The sequence below is a fragment of the Triticum urartu genome, chromosome 3A (genome assembly GCF_056163025.1).
Source record: "Triticum urartu cultivar PI428250 chromosome 3A, HENAU_Tu73, whole genome shotgun sequence".
Lineage (NCBI taxonomy): Eukaryota > Viridiplantae > Streptophyta > Magnoliopsida > Poales > Poaceae > Triticum > Triticum urartu.
This window is the reverse complement of record NC_141875.1, coordinates 699,912,976-699,933,520: the sequence shown is the minus strand read 5'-3', so window position 1 is coordinate 699,933,520 and position 20,545 is coordinate 699,912,976. Positions and strand designations below refer to the sequence as shown.

Genomic DNA, 20,545 nt, shown 5'->3' with positions numbered 1-20,545 from the left:
TTGATTTTTTGATTTTTAATTTTTCTAAATTATTTGATGATTTAGTCTCCAATCACCTCTCTTTCCTCTCACTCCCTAGCCTGAGCACGCTTAACTTCGGAGTTCTATTCCCCCTACATTCCAAATCTGCACTTGTTGTTTTCCTGACAAATGTAAGCTGTCAATCCTATTAACCCTCATCAGTTTAGCTTGAACATTAGGTCACACGTTTCACCGTTTGAGTTTGAAACTATTATTCTAAAAAACATTAATTATTTAGTAACACTAATATTTCTTGAATAAGTTTGACCATAGTTTGACCAGATTTGACCAAAATTCTAAAAATTGAAATAATTATTTAGTAACACTAATATTCTTGAATAATTATGTAGTAACATTAATACTTCTTGAATAAGTAGTTTGACCAGATTTAACCAAAAAATTTTAAAAAAACTGAAATTTGACCATATCATTTTTTCCTTTTGGAATAATGAGGATTCTAAAAAATTGCAAACAGGCCGTAGGCAGTCAAAATCGGATGCGGATTTTCGTGCTGAATTTTTTGATATATTATACATTTTTTCGACATCGTATGCAAAAGTTATAGCCGTTTTACATTTTCCCTACACTTTTTGCAAAACATGTCCAAATTTAAGTTTTCAAATTTTCCTAACTAGTAGATGTAGTAATATAACTACCTCTCGAAGGATTTTATTTTTTGAAGTTTTTATCATTTTCTTTTGATTTTTTTCAAAACTGAAATGGTGATACACCCGGGGGGGTAGAGTTTGAAAATTGCCCTGTAGTCCCGGTTTGTGTCTCCAACCGGGACTATAGGTCAGACCCCTTTAGTCCCGGTTCGTGGCATGAACCGGTACTAAAGGATAGCCCTTTAGTATCGGTTTGTGCCACGAACCGGTACTAAAGGTGATCGTGGGGCCCCGGCCTGACGCCAGCCTGCCACCACCCCTTTAGTACCGGTTCGTGGCATGAACCGGTACTAAAGGTTCAACACGAACCGGCATTAATGCATAGTCGTTCGAACCGGTATTAATGGTACCATTAGTACCGGATCAAAATCAAACCGTGACTAATGTGTCTCACATTAGGTCCTTTTTCTACTAGTGGTTGTGCTGCCAAATTTGAGTGTCTTCTCCCGTACCTATACACTTAATCAAGCCCAGGGACAGAACTTTTCTTCCTTCCCTTATTGAGCGCCACACCTGAGATGGGTTTGGTCCAAGTGGCGCATCCAAGAACTCTCCTTCCGGGAAGTACCTTGATTTCAAGACACGAGCACTCAATGAACTCGGATCTTGTAATATCCTCCAAGCTTGTCTAGCTAATAAAGATAAATTAAAAAGCTCAATATCACGGAAACCCATTCCTCCCATATACTTTGGCTTTGTCATATTTTTCCCAGGAGACCCAGGCTGTCTTCCTTTCACCCCTCTTACTCCCCCGCCAAAATTTCCTCAGAAGCCCATTGATATGGTTGCAAAGACCACGAGGTAGCTTGAAACATGACATCGAATATGTTGGTATTGATTGGGCAACTGATTTAATTAAGACCTCCTTTCCTCCTGCAGAGAGGCACTTCTCCATCCACCCTTGCACATGTTTTCAAATCCTATCCTTCAAATATCGAAAGCATCCCTCCATGGATTTGCCAACATCCGTTGGAAGACCCAAGTATTTCTCCGAAAGAGATTCAGTATGAACTGCTAGGGTCTCCTTGATTTCACCTCTCAAACTGTCTGGAACTCCCTTACTGAAATAAATAGAGCTCTTGTCAGCATTGATTCTTTGGCCGGAGGCGTTGCAATAAACCTGCAGCAAGTCGCGGACTCTCCTTGCTTCTTCATTTGATGCCTCAAAAAATAGTAAACTATCGTCTGCAAAGAGAAGATGATTGACCTCCGGGGCCGTCGGTGCCACCTTGATGCCGCGGATGCCATTTTTCAGCAAACAAGATAGGCCCTCTGCTGCAATGACGAATAGATAGGGGGGTATTGGATCCTCTTGCCTAACTCCGCAAGAAGGCCTGAAATCATCCAACACACCTCCATTAAAAAGCACCGAAAAATACACCGACGACACGCACCTCATAATAGTATCAATGAACCTCGGGCTAATACCCAACTTCGTCATGACCGCCTTCAAGTATGGCCATTCCAGTCGATCATACGCTTTCATCATATCCAGTTTTAATGCACAAAACCGGTTACTCTTTACTCTTCTTGTTTTCATATAGTGTAGACTCTCATAGGCAGTTATAAAATTATCCGTGATGAGACGTCCAAGAACGAACGCTGACTGCTCTTCTGAAATCACCTCTGGAAGAATCATTTTCAGCCTATTGGCTAAGACCTTTGATGCAATCTTGTAGATTACATTACAAAGGCTTATTGGCCGAAATTGTCCTAAAATTTTTGGACTAGCAACTTTCGGAATCATAACAATGAACGTATGATTGATATCCTCCGGTGAGTCAACTCCATTGAGCACTCTTATGATCATACCTGTAATCTCTTCTCCACATAAATCCCAATGCCTCTGAAAGAAGTGCGCCGGGAATCCATCAGGTCCCGGAGCTTTTGTTGGAAACATTTGGAATAGCACTTCTTTGACCACCTCTTTGCTGTACGGCTTATTCAGGCGTGTATTCATCTCAGCATCTACCCTTGATGGTATATGGGAGAGCACTTCCTCCATACCAATTGTACCTTCTAAAGTATATAGATTAGAGTAAAACTCAGTAGCCATGCGTGCCATCTCCTCCGGATCAGTGCTGATTGTACCATCGTTTCTTTGTAGAAGAGTTATCTTGTTTTTTGCCCTGCGAGCACTTGCTTAAATGGCCTGGCCCAATACGAAACGCCCCCTGTGCGTCGTTATTCTATAGCTGCCGTGCTAGCGTCGCTGGCCGCCGCCCATCGCCAACGAACGCACCTTATATTGTGGGATTCTAGTTTAAAAAGAAACTTCTTACATAAAGGAACGAAACAGCGGCCACGCGCATCCTGAAACTGTACTGCAGACAATGGTGACCCCAGAAATAAATCCGACGATGTGCACACTTTTAAAAAGTTGAGGTGTATTCGAATTGGCTTGGATGAGACTTGAAAATCAGCTAACTCTCACAAACTGTAGTATTCCCTCCGTAAAGAAATATAAGAGCAACTCCAATGAAATTATTCAAACGGACACAGATTTTATCCTTTTTTATCCGTTTGGGTCGCCCGTCCGCCCAACGGACATACCGCGGACACGTGCCGATGGAGGATGTATCCAACGCGGGACACAAATGCGGACACACGCGGAGGGAGCCCTTGCTCGACCCATCTCCTCCAACTAGCGGCGCCGGCGCCGCCATGCCCCTCCTCGCGCCGCCCCTTCATCACTCCCTCTCGCGCCGCCGTTCCTCTCCGCCGCCCACTCGCGAGATCCAGCCGCCACCGCACGGCGCGAGATCCAGTCGCCGCCGGTGCAGGACGCGAGCTCGAGCCGCGGCCGCACGACGTGAGCTCTAGCCGCCGCGGCCGCACGACGCGAGCTCAAGCCACGGCCGCACGACGTGAGCTCTAGCCGCCGCCGCCGCACGACGCGAGCTCTAGCTGCCACCGCACGACGTGAGATCCAGCCGCCGTTGTCGCACAACACGAGCTCTAGCCCCGTGGGCGACAGAATGACGGCGTGCAGGTGGCGCTGGTGAGCGTCCTGCGGCGGCGGCCTCGCCGGTGAGCGCGGCGACAGGCTGCGCCGGTGGCCTCGCTACTTGTTGCTGCGGTCGTGGAGTTGCCCAGCTTGTGCCCAGTCACTGGTACGTGGGACAAGGGCGGACACGAGCGGGCGGTAGCGCGTGACGAGTGCGTCCACTTCTGTCCGCTTCGTACCCATTTGTTCTCAGGTTTAGGTCAGGTTTGGGTCGGGGACGGATAGCGGACGGACATGCGCGTCCGTTTGGGTCGCCCTGTTAGGTCAAGTTTTATGTCCGAATGACGCAAACGAACAAAATGGATCACCCCATTGGAGTTGCTCTAAGAGCGTTTAGATCAGTAAATTAATGATGTAAACGTTTTTATATTTGTTCACAGAGGGAGTAAATTACAGCTAATGCGTCACTGCAGGGAGACAAACGTCATGAAGCGGTGAACTGGCCGGCCGGCCTCGAGGATAGCCACTCGCCATGAGATAGGTGGATGTTCATGTTTATGTTTAGAAACTTGGGCGGGTGTGTGCGTGAGTGGGTCGACGGTCGACTGCCTCCCGCCAAAAAAACAAGTGCGTCGACCGCATATGTAATTAGAGAGAGAGAGAGAGAGATCTGGCGGGCATTGGTATATGATGATCCCACTGGGCGCTTTGTTTGACTCGAGCACTTACTTTTTATATGTATAGAGAGAGAGCTAGCGCTAGTAGACAGATCTTCTTTGTCAGTCACTCGCAGTCTAGCCGGGGGTAAACCCCCATTTCCAAAAAAATAGAGTCACTCTCAGCCTTATGATGAGTGGCGAGTGAGTGGCCTGCAGATTTCTTAATTTGCTTTTTTTTTTGCGGGGTTTCTTAATTAGTTACTCGCTCTTCCCGGGCAGTGAATCTCCATGCACATCACCGGCCCCCGGGATCGCAGAATGAAGCAGCGAGACCGGCGCGCAAGCAAAATGCTGCTGCCTCCATTGGGTCCATCATCTTCTCACGCGATGCTCCTCATCCCGTCCGATGCATGCAACAAGGTCCAGGTCAGAGTCTCAGGGGAAAACGAGGCTTGCCCCACACTTGAGTGGCAGCATTGGGCAAAATAGTAGTACTACAAGCGCAGCAAGGGCGACAAGAAGGCCCCACTTGCAACGGCGTTGCGCATGGCCGTTTTGCCCTGCTGTTCTGGACCATGAAGAAGGAAGGAACGCCGGTCTCCATCTCGAAAAAATACAACTCGCCCGAGTTCGAACCGAACCGCCGACCCGATGATTGCGCCGGGCCCACATGTCGGCATTGAATTCGGATAGGGACGGCCTAGGAGTCTGGAGCCGGCGTCACGTGTGCCCCGTGATTCTCTCTCTGTGTATGCATGCTGTGTGCAGGCTCGCCCTCTACATGTACGTACAGAAAAAAAAATGCGTTGATTCTTCATGCTGAGCAGACAATCTGACTACTGATTTGTTATCAAGCCAACTACAGTACACCGAAGAAACTGAAAAAAAATGGACGGTTGAGATCCGCGCAGATAAACTAAAATGCTGCTCCACCATGACTTGGGTAAAATATCCGACTCCATTCATCTCTACTACTAATAAACAATCAAACAATAACTTTCTTACGTGCACCCCACAAATGTACACGGATTCATTATTACTGCATGATTAGACCCGGTAAATTTAATCTAACGGTTAGCCTTAACCTAATCTGTTTCGTGCTGTGCACTTTGCAATTTGCAACGACTGACCGTACTCCACCGCGGAGGAATGTGAAACTCCACGCCCGCAGCCCCTACGATTACGGAAGGCACGTAGAAACAGGAAACTGATCGCAAACGAATCCCTTCACCCTCAATCACGACGATTCCCTGTCATCACCGCGTCAGACAACGAGGGCTCCCTCGCCGCACGACAGCACGGTGTCCTTCCTGGACAGCGAACTCGCCGCTGCGGGAGGTGCTCAGGTGATCAGGTGTGGAGAGGCGACCAGAACGAGGAAGGAAAAGGGATGGTGGAAAGAGGGATGGCCACAACAATCTATCATGGATGGATCACTAACCCGCGCCGCGCGCTTCATCGGATCAGCAGAGAGGTTGAGGAGCCATGGGGAACCTCTACGATCCAACGTGAACATAACCAGTAGAAAAGCAAGAATAAATCACCGGAGAAGATGAGAGCGGAGGAGGAGATGGCGGGCGATCCCGAAGAAGAGGAACTGGAAGAAGTTGGGAAGAAGATGGTGGTGCTGCAATGGCTGGATCGTGGACCTGGTGGTGCCCGAGGCGGAGACGAGCCAGTGCGGCGTCCAATTAGAGCACATGATCATCAGGTATGAGTACGACACCTATGCCCCAGCCGGCGGAAGCAGCGGCTAGCGCTACCCCCGCGTCCACCTCTGTGTCGACTCTGCTGCCCTCTCCCTGATCCTCCACTGCTCCAGGCATACCCACGCCGACCCGGGATGGGCCGCCGCCGGCCCGGCCTGGACCACGCCATGCTCCTTGACCTCCAAGGATCTTGGCAATGGGGGCCTGCTTGACCACGTGTGCAACACCGTCGCCGCCATGGTGGACAGGAAGTCGCCCGATGAGATCCGTGCCATGTTTGGCATCAGGCCCGCCTGCGGCTCTGCTACTCGACCGGACCCAAAGGTAGAGAAAGCGCTGCTAGCTCTCCACTTCGTCCGCTACCACGGCGATGGCGTCTCCGCGTACGACTCCAAGCTCCGTCGGTTCGTGGCCACCCGTTACTGTCGCAACTCACACCGGCATCACAGGATAAACAGTGTAAGTCCTCCCCACACAAACTAAGGGCCTCTTTGATTCACAGGATTTTAAAAATGTAGGAATAGGAAAAGTATAGGATTGCAGTGGCATGTCAACTTGAATCCTATAGGATTAGCAAAGAGTGTTTGATGCCACATGAAAAACAAAGGAATTGTAAAAAGAGGTTGGAGTGGATGTTAGATTTCCTATGAAATGTAGTACAAAAGATTCCATAGGATAAATTCCTATGGGATCCAATCCTATGAATCAAAGGGCCGACATAGGAAAAACTCCTAAGAATTTCAATCCTCCAAAAATCCTAAAGAATTCCTTTGAATCAAAGGAGCCCTAAATAGGGAGGAGAACAAGTAGGCGACGTGACGGCGGTGATTGTGACTGCAACGGCGTCGCAGGTGAGTCCCGCCAGCCCCTGAATCCTTCTTCCTCTCTTCCCCTTCTCCATGCCGAACACCTGTACACCCGCCTGCAGTAACTCCTCTATTCTTCGCATGTTCAGTTGCTCCTTTACTCACGACTCTTTCTTTGTGTTTTTCATTGTATGTCTACTAAGTACAATAGGTGTACTAAGTACTGTTCTATCCTTTTACTGTTTTCTTCAGCCATCTTTTGTTCTATATACTTCGTTAGTAAATGCCCTAATATTTCTTGTCTAGCCAACAAGTATTTCGTACTACAGTGAGTTGATGTGAAATCCTGCAATATTTTGTAATGATCATCTAATTAATTTTGAGTGCCATTTACTTGCAGGTTTTTTAAAGGAACTTTTGGCAAGAAATACACAACCGTGTCATTCAGTGCTGGACCTCTGTTATTGGCAAGAAATACACTAATGTGTAGCTCACTGCTGAGCTAACATCAAATTCATCTAATACTTGTTCTCGCATGTAGAAGTAAAATGCTCTTTCAGAATTCAGTTATTAGTGTCAGTTGATATTCTTCAGTTTAACAAACTACGATTGATTGCTCTTTATGCTAATCTGCAGAAGTTCAGAACCATATGTATTCTGAACATTGGCAAGTCCGCTTACATAAATTCTTCTATTTTTCCATTGCAATGAGAGAGAAAAAAATATACATACAGTGCCAATGGAGAACTTGGACCAATTGATAATATACCCATCTTGGGCACTATACATCTATTTCATATCAATGTTTGCTACTGACGTTGTGATAGTTAATGTTTCATACTCCACATTTTTTTCTTCTTCAGACAAATCGAAACCATCTATCATATTATTCACCTTCTTGCAAATTTCAGTTATTTCTTTTTTAGAAAAGCTACTTTCTGTCTTTGAGTGCCGGTAAATCTAATTGAATTTTTTAAATCCACTTACGTCTTTCTAACACCGCAGATTTTTTTAAGCTATCCGGTATATGACATTTCTTGGCCGTTCATATTTCAAACTCCAGTTTTTAACTTCATATTGAATCAATTATTGTAAGTCAAAGCTAAAAGTGTGTATTGATATATTTGATTCCCAAATTAGGTTTCTCACCGCCGTAAGCTCATAATCTATGCACGGGAATTCTCATATAGGGTTCTAATATTTGTCAAGACGTGCGTTGCACATGCACACTTACTAATTTATTAATAAACTAACCACATCAAAACAGAGTGTACCACGTAAAAAAAAACAGAGTGACCATCACGTACTGAGGATCTTTTGCCTCTCGACTATAACCCTCTCAATATGGAATAAAACTCTTTTTCCCCCGCAAAGAAAAACCCACATCAAAGAAACGGAAAAGAGAAAATGGACGCTACAGATCCACGCGAAAAACTAAAAGTACAAGGTTAGTGTTCGAAAACATCTTTTGCATCTCAATGTTGTTCCACCATGACTTGGAGTAAACAAAAATAGTTCAAAAAACCATACATGCACAAGTTGAAGTAATCTCAAAGGTTTTGGAGACCCAAATGAACCGTCCATCCAATGGGTGCCAACATAAGACTGACAAACACATTGCGGCCAGGCAGGGGGCGAATCTGCCTCCAATACTTTAAAATAAATTTTACTATTGGTTGAGATGCAATGATGTTTAATGTAAATTTTGAATGGTGGCACCCCGGATTCTAGGTCTGCCACTGCGGCCTGAGACATGCTCCGTGCACGACAAGTTGTCAAACTACTGGTTTGCAGATAAACCATTGGCAAAGAAGGTTGCGGGCATAAAAGATAAAAAGATTAAGAACCTCCAAACAAACACGCCTGTTCATTGTTGTCACCATTTCGCATATAGGCTCGAGGTTTGGCATCCTGTGCATTTCTTCAGGTCCACCATGACACAAGCATTATCTACTTGTCTCCAACCAACATTATGTTTTCGTGCACGTCTGCATTATGCCGGACAACGTTTCTAGAAAAGGCGACAACCGCACCTTTTCCTCATCGAAAAATAAATTCTAGTAACGGCGTCAACTTTAGATATTTTTATCTTGTGGTTTATCACGACCCGTCCTTTCTCTTTACGTCTATGAGCTATAACTCCGGAGAATGTTCGGAGATGTAATTAACCGTAAACATTACAACCATTAATCAGCCTTACAATAACGATTGTGCTACGTAAGCAATGTCATTGATGGAAGATTTGATGCGCAAATCCTCCACTTCAAAGAGTTGTACCCCAAAATATATATTGAGAAAGAGAGGGTCAGCATATCTGCACTGAGTGCTGACTATTGATTTGTCATTAAGCCAACTACAGTACATCGAAGAAACTGAAAAAAAAATGGACGGTTAAGATCCGCGCAGAAAAACTAAAATGCTGCTCCACCATGACTTGGGTAAAAATTTAGTGCGGACAATCTGACTCTATTCATTTATTAATAAACTAACCACATCAAAACAGAGTGTACGCAAAAAAAGAACAGAGTGACCATCACATACTGAGGATCTTTTGCCTCTCGACTATAACTCTCTTAATATGGAATAAAATCTTTTTCCCCTGCAAAGAAAAACCCACATCAAAGAAACGGAAAAGAGAAAATGAACGCTAAAGATCCACATGAAAAACTAGAAGTACAAGGTTAGTATTTGAAAACATCTTTTGCATCTCAATGTTGTTCCACCATGACTTGGAGTAAAAAAAAATAGTTCAAAAAACCATACATGCACAAGTTGAAGTAATCTCAAAGGTTTTGGAGAGCCAAATGAACCGTCCATCCAATGGGTGTGAATGGGTGCCAACATAAGACTGACAAACACATTGCGGCCAGGCAGGGGGCGAATCCGCCTCCAATACTTTAAAATAAATTTTACTATTAGTTGAGATGCAATGATGTTTACTGTAAATTTTGAATGGTGGCACCCCGGATTCTAGGTCTGCCATTGCGGCCTGAGACATGCTCCTTGCACGATAAGTTGTCAAACTACTGGTTTGCAGATAAACCATGGGCAGAGAAGGTTACGGGCATAAAAGATAAAAAGATCAGGAACCTCCAAACAAACACGCATGATCATTGTTGTCACCATTTCGCAGATAGACTCGAGCAGGGTTTGGCATCCTGTGCATTTCTTCAGGTCCACCATGACACAAGCATTATCTACTTGTCTCCAACCAACATTATGTTTTCATGCACGTCTGCATTATGCCGGACAACGTTTCTAGAAAAGGCGACAGCCGCACCTTTTCCTCATCGAAAAATAAATTATAGTAACGGCGTCAACTTTACATATTTTTATCTTGTGGTTTATCACGACCCGTCGTTTCGCTTTACGTCTATGAGCTATAACTCGGGAGAATGTTCGGAGCTGTAATTAACCGTAAACATTATTACAACCATTAATCAGCCTTACAATAACAATTTTTGCTACTTGAGCAATGTCATTGATGGAAGATTTGATGTCCAAATCCTAAACTTCAATGAGTTGTACCCCCAAAATGTATGTTGAGAAAGAGAGGGTATCTCAGATACTATCATGGACACTCTTTTTTTTTTTCCTTTCATATATACCGTTTGCCTGGAAGAAACGTAGTACTATGAGATTGTCTCCAAAAAAAACTCGCCTTGCTTATGCTAACATCGGTTACCATAAAAACCTCAACAAAGCCCCAGAGTAGCAGCAGCAAGAAACAGGTCTGCCACGAAACAAAACCCCCTGAATCCAAGCCGAGGAAAACAGAGCAGGCGGCGTGGCGTGGCGTGTGCGTGGGTCAGCACAGCACACAGGACCCACGCCCACAGAGGATATACACCACCACCCCACCACCGTACTGTACCCCGCACGCGAGCGAGCCGGGCATTCAAAATCTCGCCACCTCCCCCAAAGAACCCAACCAAACGCATCGATCCACGCCGGCCGCCTCCCCACCTCCGAGTTCCGACTTCCGAGTCCGTCCGGCGGAATCGAATCCAGCCCATCGCCATCTTGCCCTCACGCCGCAATCAAAACCTTCCTTTCCTTGCCTGCCTCTCTGCCGCCAGGATCATCACAGCCCCGAACCAACCCCAATCTCCACCTTTCTTTCCTTTCTTGGCCGCCGCCGCCGCCGCCCGCCATGGTGCACTGCAAGCAGCCGCGCACGAGGCCCCAAGACGCCGTCGGTGTCCCCGGGACCGCCGGTCGCGCGCGCGCCGGGGGCGGGGGCCAGGCCGTGGCGGCGGACCCCGGCTACATGCGGCCGACCAGCAGCTCCGGCGCCAGGGCCGGCCAGGAGGTTGCATCTGCGGCTGCGGTGGCCTCCGCACCCGCCGCGCAGCCGGTGGTGGCCAAGGCGGCGGGCCTCGGCTTGCCCACGCCGCGCGCGGCCAGGCCGACGTGCGCCTCCGCCCAGAAGAGCGCCCGCGGCGGCGGCGGCGGCGGGGGCTGCGAGGGGCACCGCGCCTGCCGGTACGCCTACTGCTCCTTCAAGGGCCACGCGCCCGCGGCGCCGCCGCTGGGGGCCTTCCTGGCGTCCCGCAGGGGCCTGATCAAGACGGAGCAGAGCATGAAGCACCGGGGCGTCTCCGCCTTCCGCGACCCCAAGACCAATCCCAGCAGCAATGCTGTCGCCGGCAAAGGGGCCGGGCTCTTCGTCCAGGTGGCGTGTCCCGGCGCCGGCGCCCGCCCCAAGACGGCGAGCTCGGGCTCCTGCTGCAGCGGCCTCTCCGCCGAGGAGGTGGAGTCTCCCTACGTCAACTTCGGTCGCCGGAGTCTCCGGGGTGGGAAGACGGACAAGTGGGCCGACCCGGGCTTCTCGGTGGACGGCTCCTGCGGGTCCAGCGACGTCATCTCCGATGGCTTCGCCGAGCTGCCGGGGACGACGAGCTCTCCCAGAGGCAAAGGGGACATTGGTCAGGAGGGGAAGGCTTCTTGGGTCCATCAAGAAGAAGCAGAGGAGGACTCTGTTGACTGCAGGTCTGATATCTCAGAGGAGCTGGGCGCTAGATACGAATGCAACAACATGTCTAAAGGTGAAATTTCTCTTCCTGAAATTGCTTGTTCCTTTCTAGTTTCCACCACATTGAATGAATTCCAGAAACATAATTTTTTGATCGACGGCGAATGATGTTGCAATTCTGCAGCTTGCGGCGGTGGTGGTGGCTCTTCAGTGGAATCCTCAATGGATGACATATCCAGTGCGTTTGGTGGGATGAATTTCGAGGATGTAGGTGCTGATGCCGCGGCAACCAGCCAGGGGAACAAGTTGACCATGTCCAGGAGAAGAACACCTAGAGGCGGGGAGCGAATCCGGGCATTCAACCCCAGGGCCCCGAACTTTCTTCCGGTGGTGCCTGATCCAGATGCTGAAAAGGTTGATCTCAGGCATCAGATGACCGATGATCGCAAGAATGCCGAGGAGTGGATGGTCGATTATGCGCTTCGGAGGACAGTGAACAAGTTGGCCCGTGCTCAGAAGAGGAAGGTGGAGATGCTTGTCCAGGCCTTTGAAACTGTTCTGCCGCCACACCTGGGCGAGAAGAAGTCCGACGACAAGAAAAGCTTTGCCTGCAACTGATAGGTTTTAGAGGTAAGAACAGTTAGGGGTTAAAATCATTTTAAGTAGTAGAATTCATTCATTCATGTGGCCCAAATTGTTTGTATGCTGAAGATTTCACTCACGATGCGGTGTCGAATCTATACTTGCAGTTTGGGGTTCAAGCTGGAGCAGATGATGGTTATTGGGGTTCTAACTTGGTGGTCACTGCGATATTTGTGCCAGAGACCTGCTCAGCGAGGGTAGAGAGCTGCTCACCAGCACCTGAGATCTTGTGCTCATAGCGCAGTTGTACTCGAGAGCCGCTAGGGGTCTCGCTCACAGGGTCAGCTGTTCTTCATAGTGTAGTGGCGTAGTGCATGTGTACATAGGTCTGCTGTGCTCATGCTGATATTTTAGTGATGAGAAACTGGCAAGAACATTCAGATGTATTCCTTGCTTGGACAAAGATCAATAAAACTCTTATTGACAGCATGTTTGGCCAGAGCGTGTCTTGGCAATCTTGTGTGATCCTTTCGTGTTTGTTTGCATTCTCTGTGATAATAATCAGCAAAATGGAGGTTCCACATCTTTGTGTCCATGTCACAGATGTACAATGTTTCCATATGCTGCCTATTTGCATTGTGTTAAGTAGTAACTCTAGAAACACAATAAGCAATTAAAACACCTAGTAACTGATGATTGCTGAGACTCTACCTGTGTTATCAATGCAAGTAACTGTTGGTTGCAGTTCTGATCTGGTGCCTAACTGAGACAGTAGAACAGATGGTTCAGACCTGCTGGGGCGTACAATGCAGAACAGGCGTGATCGAATGCCATGTCAGGTAACAAGAAACAGCAGCAGAATTTTCAAATATTCGACGGTTTGGTCCAGAGTTTTCTGGTGCGCACCAAAAAATTCATGTCCTGGCAAACAAATAAACAAGATTTAGCACGCCTGGCACTTCATTCATCTCAGGTGCAACGAAAACATAGTCCCAGATAAATGGCACTGAATAGAAGCAGCAAGAAACGCTCCGAACAGATATGACAATAAATGGCACTGAATAGAAACAACAAGAAACGCTCCAAACGGGTACGGGAAGAAGGCAGATGGATCAAGCATGAGTCATCATGAATAGATGGCATTAACACTGGAAACCAACAGTCACAAGCCACAACGGGTAGAAGGTTTGATGCTCTCACCAACCTGAAGGATGGATGCTCATGCTCAGCTTGATATGCTCCAATCACACCAACCGGCTGTAACTGAAACAGAGCAGACAATTTACTGCCATGGTGCAGAATGTTTCAAAACTTGCGACTAGCAAAAGCAGAATATCTAATGTTATCTTCACTGAGTACAGCAACGAAACTAACTGTTGGTCGCTGGTCTACTTTGGTGCCAAATTGAGAGGAGTAGAACAGATGGTGCAAACCTGCTGGGCTAACGGACTAACCGAATGCCATATCAGGTAACAAGAGATGGCGGAAGAATCTCCGAATGTTCAATCATTTCGTCCAGGGATTTCTGGTGCTGCGTACAAACCATTTCAAATTATGTCCCCTGCAATGCCATGACTGTAAGATGCAGCCTTGAACAATGCAGACAGACAAAAAGAGTTTGCATGCGGGCCTGGTACTCATTCAACTCATGAGCAACCAAGAAAATAGTCCCACATGAAACCAAATAAATGGCACTGAATAGAAACAACAAGAAACACTCCAAACGGATATGTGAAGAAGGCAGATGGATCAAGCATGAATCACCATGAATATAACACTCGAAACCAACAGTCACAAGTCACAACGGATACACGGTTTGATGCTCTCACCAACCTGAGGCATGCATCACCATGAATAGATGGCATTAACACTCAAAACCAACAGCTTGATGTTCCAATCACACCACCCCCTGTAACAGAAATAGAAGCAGACAATTTACTGACATGGTGTGCAGTCCAATAACTACCATGGACCATCAAAGGGCATATCAGCATGCAGTTAACATCCCATTAACAGCAGTAGGTCATAGCAACTCTGAGGAGTGGATCAGGCCCTTCGGTTGAGCAGATTTGAGTGCATCTGCTGAAGCCAGCCGATGCAAACTAGCATTTTCTGTCTGCACAGAACATGAAAAAGGAAAAAGTTGATAAATGCTACCAAGATATGATAAACAATGAGACGAGAGGTTTCATCAAATATGCAGTGTGCCATTTTCAACAAGTATACCTCTACAATACTTAGCATAATTGTCAGTATAACGAAATGCCAGAAATTATCAGAACCTATACACTATCAAAAGTACAATAACTAGTGATATCTGCACTGAGTGCTGAGTGTAACAATTATTCATACTTTCTCAAGAATATAACAAATGGTTCAAATCAATGAAGAATACCAATACACTTCATTAGCAATTGCAAATGCCAAAGGGTTAAGTAGACCAGAGCAACGGTTGGGAAAGGAAGAACAGAAAGATGCAACACTCACAAAGAAATATATTACTATGGTCATTCATAATGTGAATTTACAGGAGTTTCGTAGCGAAGAAGGGGTGACATGATAAAGAAAATCTTAGTATCACAGGGTTTACAACCGCATCCTTAGAAGAACTCGGTCTAAGTGATTCTACCAGAGTCCAAAATCAGTGGTGCTTGCAATTTCACTTTCGACCTTGCTTACGGAGCTTGTTTCAACTCTTCAGGAACTTGAACATCTGGGAATTCGCGCAAGAACAGCAGAAGATCATTTGGAATGGTTTGAAGCCTGCTTTCCACTAGCGGAGCATTATCCTGAATAATACTCTCATGAAACATCCGCAGTGCAGCCTCTGGTGAAATTTCTTGCACAGAGTTGCGCAAATCTTCAAGTTTCCCTCTACACTGGGCGTCTAGCAGCAACTTTTCTTTTAGACTGTCAGGAAAACTAGCCAATGCACTGCTTTTTTTAAGGACAACAACAACAAAAAAAAAGAATAGTATATAAAGAAAACTGTAGTTGCCATGACCAGCAATCCAATTCACCTAGTAATTCCCCGAACGAGACCCCACTTGTATCCTTCAGGCGCAGATTGCCTATGCCCAAGATTGAAGCCCTCTTGGGCAGCGTCCTTCCGCCTTCGGTTATGCCTTCCCTGTAGCCCATCTACAGAGAAACCAAAAGAGCCTTACCGTCAAACTTCTTTGGTATCAACGCAAATTCATGATTCATGATTAACCAACAACCATGGAACTCAAAATAATTATATATTACCTTATGAAGCCGGTCCTGCAAGTGGGCCCATTCTGTTTGTAAGCTGGAACCATGTCCTGGAGAATCTGAAGCATCACACCAGGAGGAGTCATCGTCCGCAGCGGCATCTTCACCATTGCCTGAATCGAAATTGGTGGGGAAAAGACTAGCTGTGATGACATGGAGTGCTAGTAATTTTGAAGTTAAAACAGAACCTACATTGTTTCATTAAGCAGAAACTGTATCTAAGTAACATATATATACATGGCAACAAAAGACAGACGACGGAAGGTTGCAAAATCTAGTGATACTACATCAGAACAAGGCTAGGGCAGTACCATGCCAATAGGTTCCTTCCTGCCTCGACGGTGGTGCCTCCATCGAGAAACCAATCTACACCTGAAACAAACATGGAGCACCAAGGAGAATGGTGTCAGTTGACAGGCATCAACTTGATTTTCTGTTTAGTTCGTTGGCCTCGTGTCATATAATACACTCTTATTTTGATCTGTCAATTGCTAATTTTTCCTACCTCTATCATCTATCGAAGAGAGTAAATTCTAAATTTGCATTCAAAAGTATGCAAAATCTCGACGATATCTAGAAGACAGCATGAGCATCACAGCTCACACCAAACCTTCCCCTCCGCCCCCATCCATCCCGAAGCCTAGAGCCAGGCTTGCTGAAGTTGCACAGCTCGTGCAGCGGGATCAGCAAGCAAGAGGAAGACGGGAGTCCGGGAGAGGACGGAGCCTTACCTGGCGGCCGGCGGATTCAGTGCTCAACCGGGACGGCGGGGCCGGGGGTGGAGGGGGCGCGTGGGCTGTACGGGGAAGGCGGCGACGGAGATCCGCGGGAAGGACGACGTCAGGCGGGGGGCTGGCCGGCGTGGGGCTACACGAGGAGGCGGCGGCGGCGACGGCCGACGGGACAGAAGGAGAGGGGAAGGCTGCTGTTTTTTTCCACTTCCTTTTTTTTTCGTACTAGCTTCGAAAGATAGACCAACACAGACACGAATCGGATGTTTATTTGTGATGGACTAGTAAATGTACACGTGCAACGCACGTCTATTTAAATTAATAAGTGTGTACATGTAATATGTATCTATTTGGATTAATATATTATACTAAACTTAATACAAGACAATTTATTCATAAATTTGAATTTTTTTTATAAATTACACGATCTCTTATTTCCAATTTATACAAATAATTTGAAATATCGTTTCTCCTTAATCAATATGTCTCCTGTATTAAAAGACCACCCACTTTTCTCGATGTATAAAATTCAAAATTAGTTAGAAGATTCATCATGATTCTTCATATGCACACATTTATGCAAGTATAGTCACACATGAAAATGTCATTTAGGACAAGCTAAGGAACCATTTTAGTGCCAACAAATTCTAGTCAAGAATTACACAAGATCGTCATGAACATATACAGAGAGAAGTGACGTCTCTTTCTCCGAGATTGATCGAACAACAAGTTTTTGTATATATCTATCCGACACTACTACATATATACAATATAACATCTCTTATAATCCCTAACATCTAAAATCAATTTCAACTTCCACATGGCATTCTCCGTCTTTATGTATGATATGGTCAAGAAAGAATCCCGCCAATTCCTCTTGAATTGCTCGTATGCGATCATGTGGTATGAGTTCATTCCGCATCTGTCACATCTAATTTAAAGAAGAGGGTCAATACATATATATGAAAGAAACTCAACACAATTGATGGTAATAAAATAAAATTGTGAATATTATTTATGTACTAAATGATATGAAATTTACCATGACCACAAAATATCCTACATTCATCATCATCATAATCAACATGCAGTTTTTGTTTCTCTTGTATGTAGTCCAAGTTTTCTACCAGGAAAACATGTTAACTCAACTGTAGATAAGGACGGTATAAAAATGCTCGTGTAAAATTAAATTGCCATGTATCTGCTGGACAAACAAATACACTTATGCAAACTTCAGGGTTTTTTAGTAAAACTTATGCGAATTTTAGTTTTTTTCATTAAAACTTATGCAAACTTCTGGGTTTTTTAGTGAAATGTAATTTCATAACTGCAAGTAAGGTCTTGGTTCAGCGAATTTGTCTGTGAGTTCACTATTAGTCGTGAGTTGGCCATGTAATAACCGGCAGTCAGTACTTAAAAAAACACGGATGTCTGTTGCAGGTACACGAAAATCAGTGAAAAAATAAAGAAAGAAAGAAGGCGGACGTCTCTTTGTGTGCTCCAGCGCTCCTCTATTTCTCATTGCCTCATCTCTAGTTCTTGTACTTCTAGATGTGTCACCACCGGCGAGGTAGTGATGACAGTAAAAAAAAACACTCGATACTTACTTGATTAATGCGTATGTGTGGTGCGTTCGCGTGAAGGCGAGCGTCTCCGTCGTTCAGGCCTGCGAACGGCCGCGGCGACCGTGTCCTCTCACCAGCTGGGCGGCATTGTCGACGCAGGTGAGTCAGTCGTCCAGCTTTGAGGCGGCGGCTTCCACGCATCGGGATTAGCTTTGGACGACGTCGTCCACGCGCGAGTACCGGACAAGCGTGTCCAACGGAGCAGCACACGTCAGAGCTGAGGGAGTCGGCGGTGGCTTCGGGCGAGTGAGATGGGACCGTGATTAGCTTCACCTGCTGCACAATGGCCGAGACCTGCACCGCCCTGGGGACGATGATGGTTGGCGACCAGGCGAATCTACATGCATGGCTGTGGGGCAGACTTTTTTGGCCCACTTATACTGGTCCAAGATACTCAGTGTTGCCCCCACTTGAAGGACCTCGGCGGTGGGTGGTTGTCAGCGTGGGTGTTGTGGATGGAGCTGAAGTCGACGCGGATGCCGGTGGTCCCCGGAGAGCATGCCCAGGATGTGGACGAAGTCGTTGCAGTCAGTAGAAGTGTGTTCAGAGGAAGCCGCAGTTCCTCCTCGCGTGTCTCTCATTGTGGCTCGCATGGGTGGTGGGCTGGTGACGGCTGGCGACTCGCGATCACGATTCCCTGATAGGAGACGATAGGATGCGCTCGCGATTAGTTTCCTAATAATTAGATGCGTTCGTGATTAGTTATCTAATAGGATGCATCCATGATTAGTTTCTCGATAATTAGATATATCCGTGATTAATTTCTTAATAGGATGGCTCGTAATTATTTTCCTAATATTAGGATGCGTGCGTGATTTTTTTCCTAATAATAGGATGAGTTTGTGATTAGTTTCCTAATAATTAGATGTGTCCGTGATTAGTTTCTTAATAGGATGTGTCCGTGATTATAGTTTCCTAATTGACCAGGTATGGACTTTCATATTTTCCTCCGCGGTGGAGTACGGTCAGTCAATGTAAATTGCTAAGTGCACACAGAGAACAGATTCGGTTAAGGCTAGCCGTTAGATTGAGTTTAGTGGGACTAATCATGCGATGGTAAGAAGATAATGTTTGCTCTTTTATAAGTAGTATAGATATAGATATAGATACGGATTTTGTACTCCCTTGTTCTATACTTCTGTCTAAACTTTTTTTTAGAATAAAAATATGCCTAACGTTTATCATTATTTTGTAAATAAAATATGGGTTATATGCCACAAAAAGGTATGCCATTGAATGCACATTTTAAACAATTTGCTAATAATATATTTTTGGTAACATATAATCCATATTTTATTGACCGAAATTATAAGTACAAATTTTGAAAAAACGCCCTTGCATAAAACAGAAGAAATATAATCCTTTTTCCGTTTTGTATTTTGTACTTCCTCCGACCGGAAATACTTGTCGGAGAAATGGATGTATCTAGATTTTTTTAGTGCTAAATACATCCATTTTTATCCATTTCTTCGACAAGTATTTTCGGATAAAGGGGATGCAACTTTGACACAGTGTGCCTAGGAACTCTGCAAAAAAAACGTATCTATGTTTTATTTTAGACTAACCACACGTTTAATTTATCGGGATGTTACACGTCAGCCGATAGATCTTTTAAAGATCCACCGTCTCGCGAGCCATGCTCATCGTATTTTTTATCATTGCAACAAGATCTTCGTTGCCCCTCGAAAAAACCCTTACTGTAAAAAAAAACATCAAGGCTGCACATATGACTTTTTTTGCAACGAGAACCTTGTTGCAACTGCAAATGGGTATTGCAAAACATTGTTTTGTGAGGCAGCACAAAGGAATTTTTTCCAACAAGAACCTTGTTGCAACTGCAGCAGAAACCTTATTTCAAGAGCATCCCCGACTCGCGGTGGTGTCCATCCGTCGTCGAAACAAGACCTATGTTGCAATTGCAACATGACATTTGTTGCAAAAAGCATCTCCCCTAGTGGATCTAAGATCTGGAGGTCGCCACCGTCGGGAACCTACATCGTTGTCGTTGCCACCAACCGCAAGCCCATCCAACATGAGGTCCCGTCCCGAGCGACGCCAACCTCCGCTGCCTGTTGCGTTGGCTGGCGACCTTGCCGGAGCAACAACCTTGTACATTGCCGTCTCTTGGAGCATCGGTGCCTAGGACCCGCAACACCGCCAGTCAGGCACCCTTATCGACCTTACAACACTCCCGCCTTGGAGGTAGAGGAGGAGATGTGTAACGGCAGCGCGAGAGATCACATGAGAGACTGGGATAGACAACATGCCATGGAGATTGAGGATGCGAAGTTTAACGAGAGCTTAAGGATTGGGTTGTTTTAGAGGAATCCAGAGAGCACTTCTACACCGTGCGATCAAATTAGATCAGATGGTAGCGAAACCGGCTGGCGCTGCCGTGGGTTTGAGATGGTTGAGCCTAATCATTTCCCTTTATTTATTGACGAGGCGGTTTGTGGCTTTTTGAAGATGGAATAAGGTCCTTCCGGCCAAGCCCCCATCCCGGTGATGTTTCAAGCATCATCAGAAGGCGTGCGGAGGTTTATCTACGACGGATCTCGTGGGATCTG

The 20,545-nt window shown here is 46.0% G+C and overlaps 1 protein-coding gene, 1 long non-coding RNA gene and 1 pseudogene across 3 annotated transcripts; 1 reads left to right on the top strand and 2 right to left on the bottom strand.

Moving 5' to 3' along the window:
• The first annotated feature begins 10,696 nt into the window (after positions 1 to 10,696).
• LOC125546097 (uncharacterized) lies at positions 10,697 to 12,797 on the top strand. The gene is made up of 3 exons (XM_048710240.2): positions 10,697 to 11,858; positions 11,970 to 12,415; positions 12,535 to 12,797. Exons 1-2 carry the CDS (start codon positions 10,964 to 10,966, stop codon positions 12,401 to 12,403), a joined length of 1,329 nt encoding a protein of 442 aa, XP_048566197.1. The 5' UTR covers positions 10,697 to 10,963; the 3' UTR covers positions 12,404 to 12,415; positions 12,535 to 12,797.
• LOC125546099 (uncharacterized) lies at positions 11,854 to 12,646 on the bottom strand. The gene is made up of 2 exons (XR_007300437.1): positions 12,508 to 12,646; positions 11,854 to 12,399 (listed from the first exon to the last, which is right to left on the bottom strand). It is a non-coding gene; the product is annotated as an uncharacterized LOC125546099 (long non-coding RNA).
• Positions 12,798 to 14,842: 2,045 nt separating the features above from the next.
• Positions 14,843 to 16,604, bottom strand: LOC125546098 (uncharacterized; annotated as a pseudogene). The gene is made up of 5 exons (XR_015599052.1): positions 16,354 to 16,604; positions 15,934 to 15,994; positions 15,617 to 15,735; positions 15,388 to 15,508; positions 14,843 to 15,301 (listed from the first exon to the last, which is right to left on the bottom strand). The product of XR_015599052.1 is annotated as an uncharacterized LOC125546098 (transcript).
• Positions 16,605 to 20,545: the final 3,941 nt, after the last annotated feature.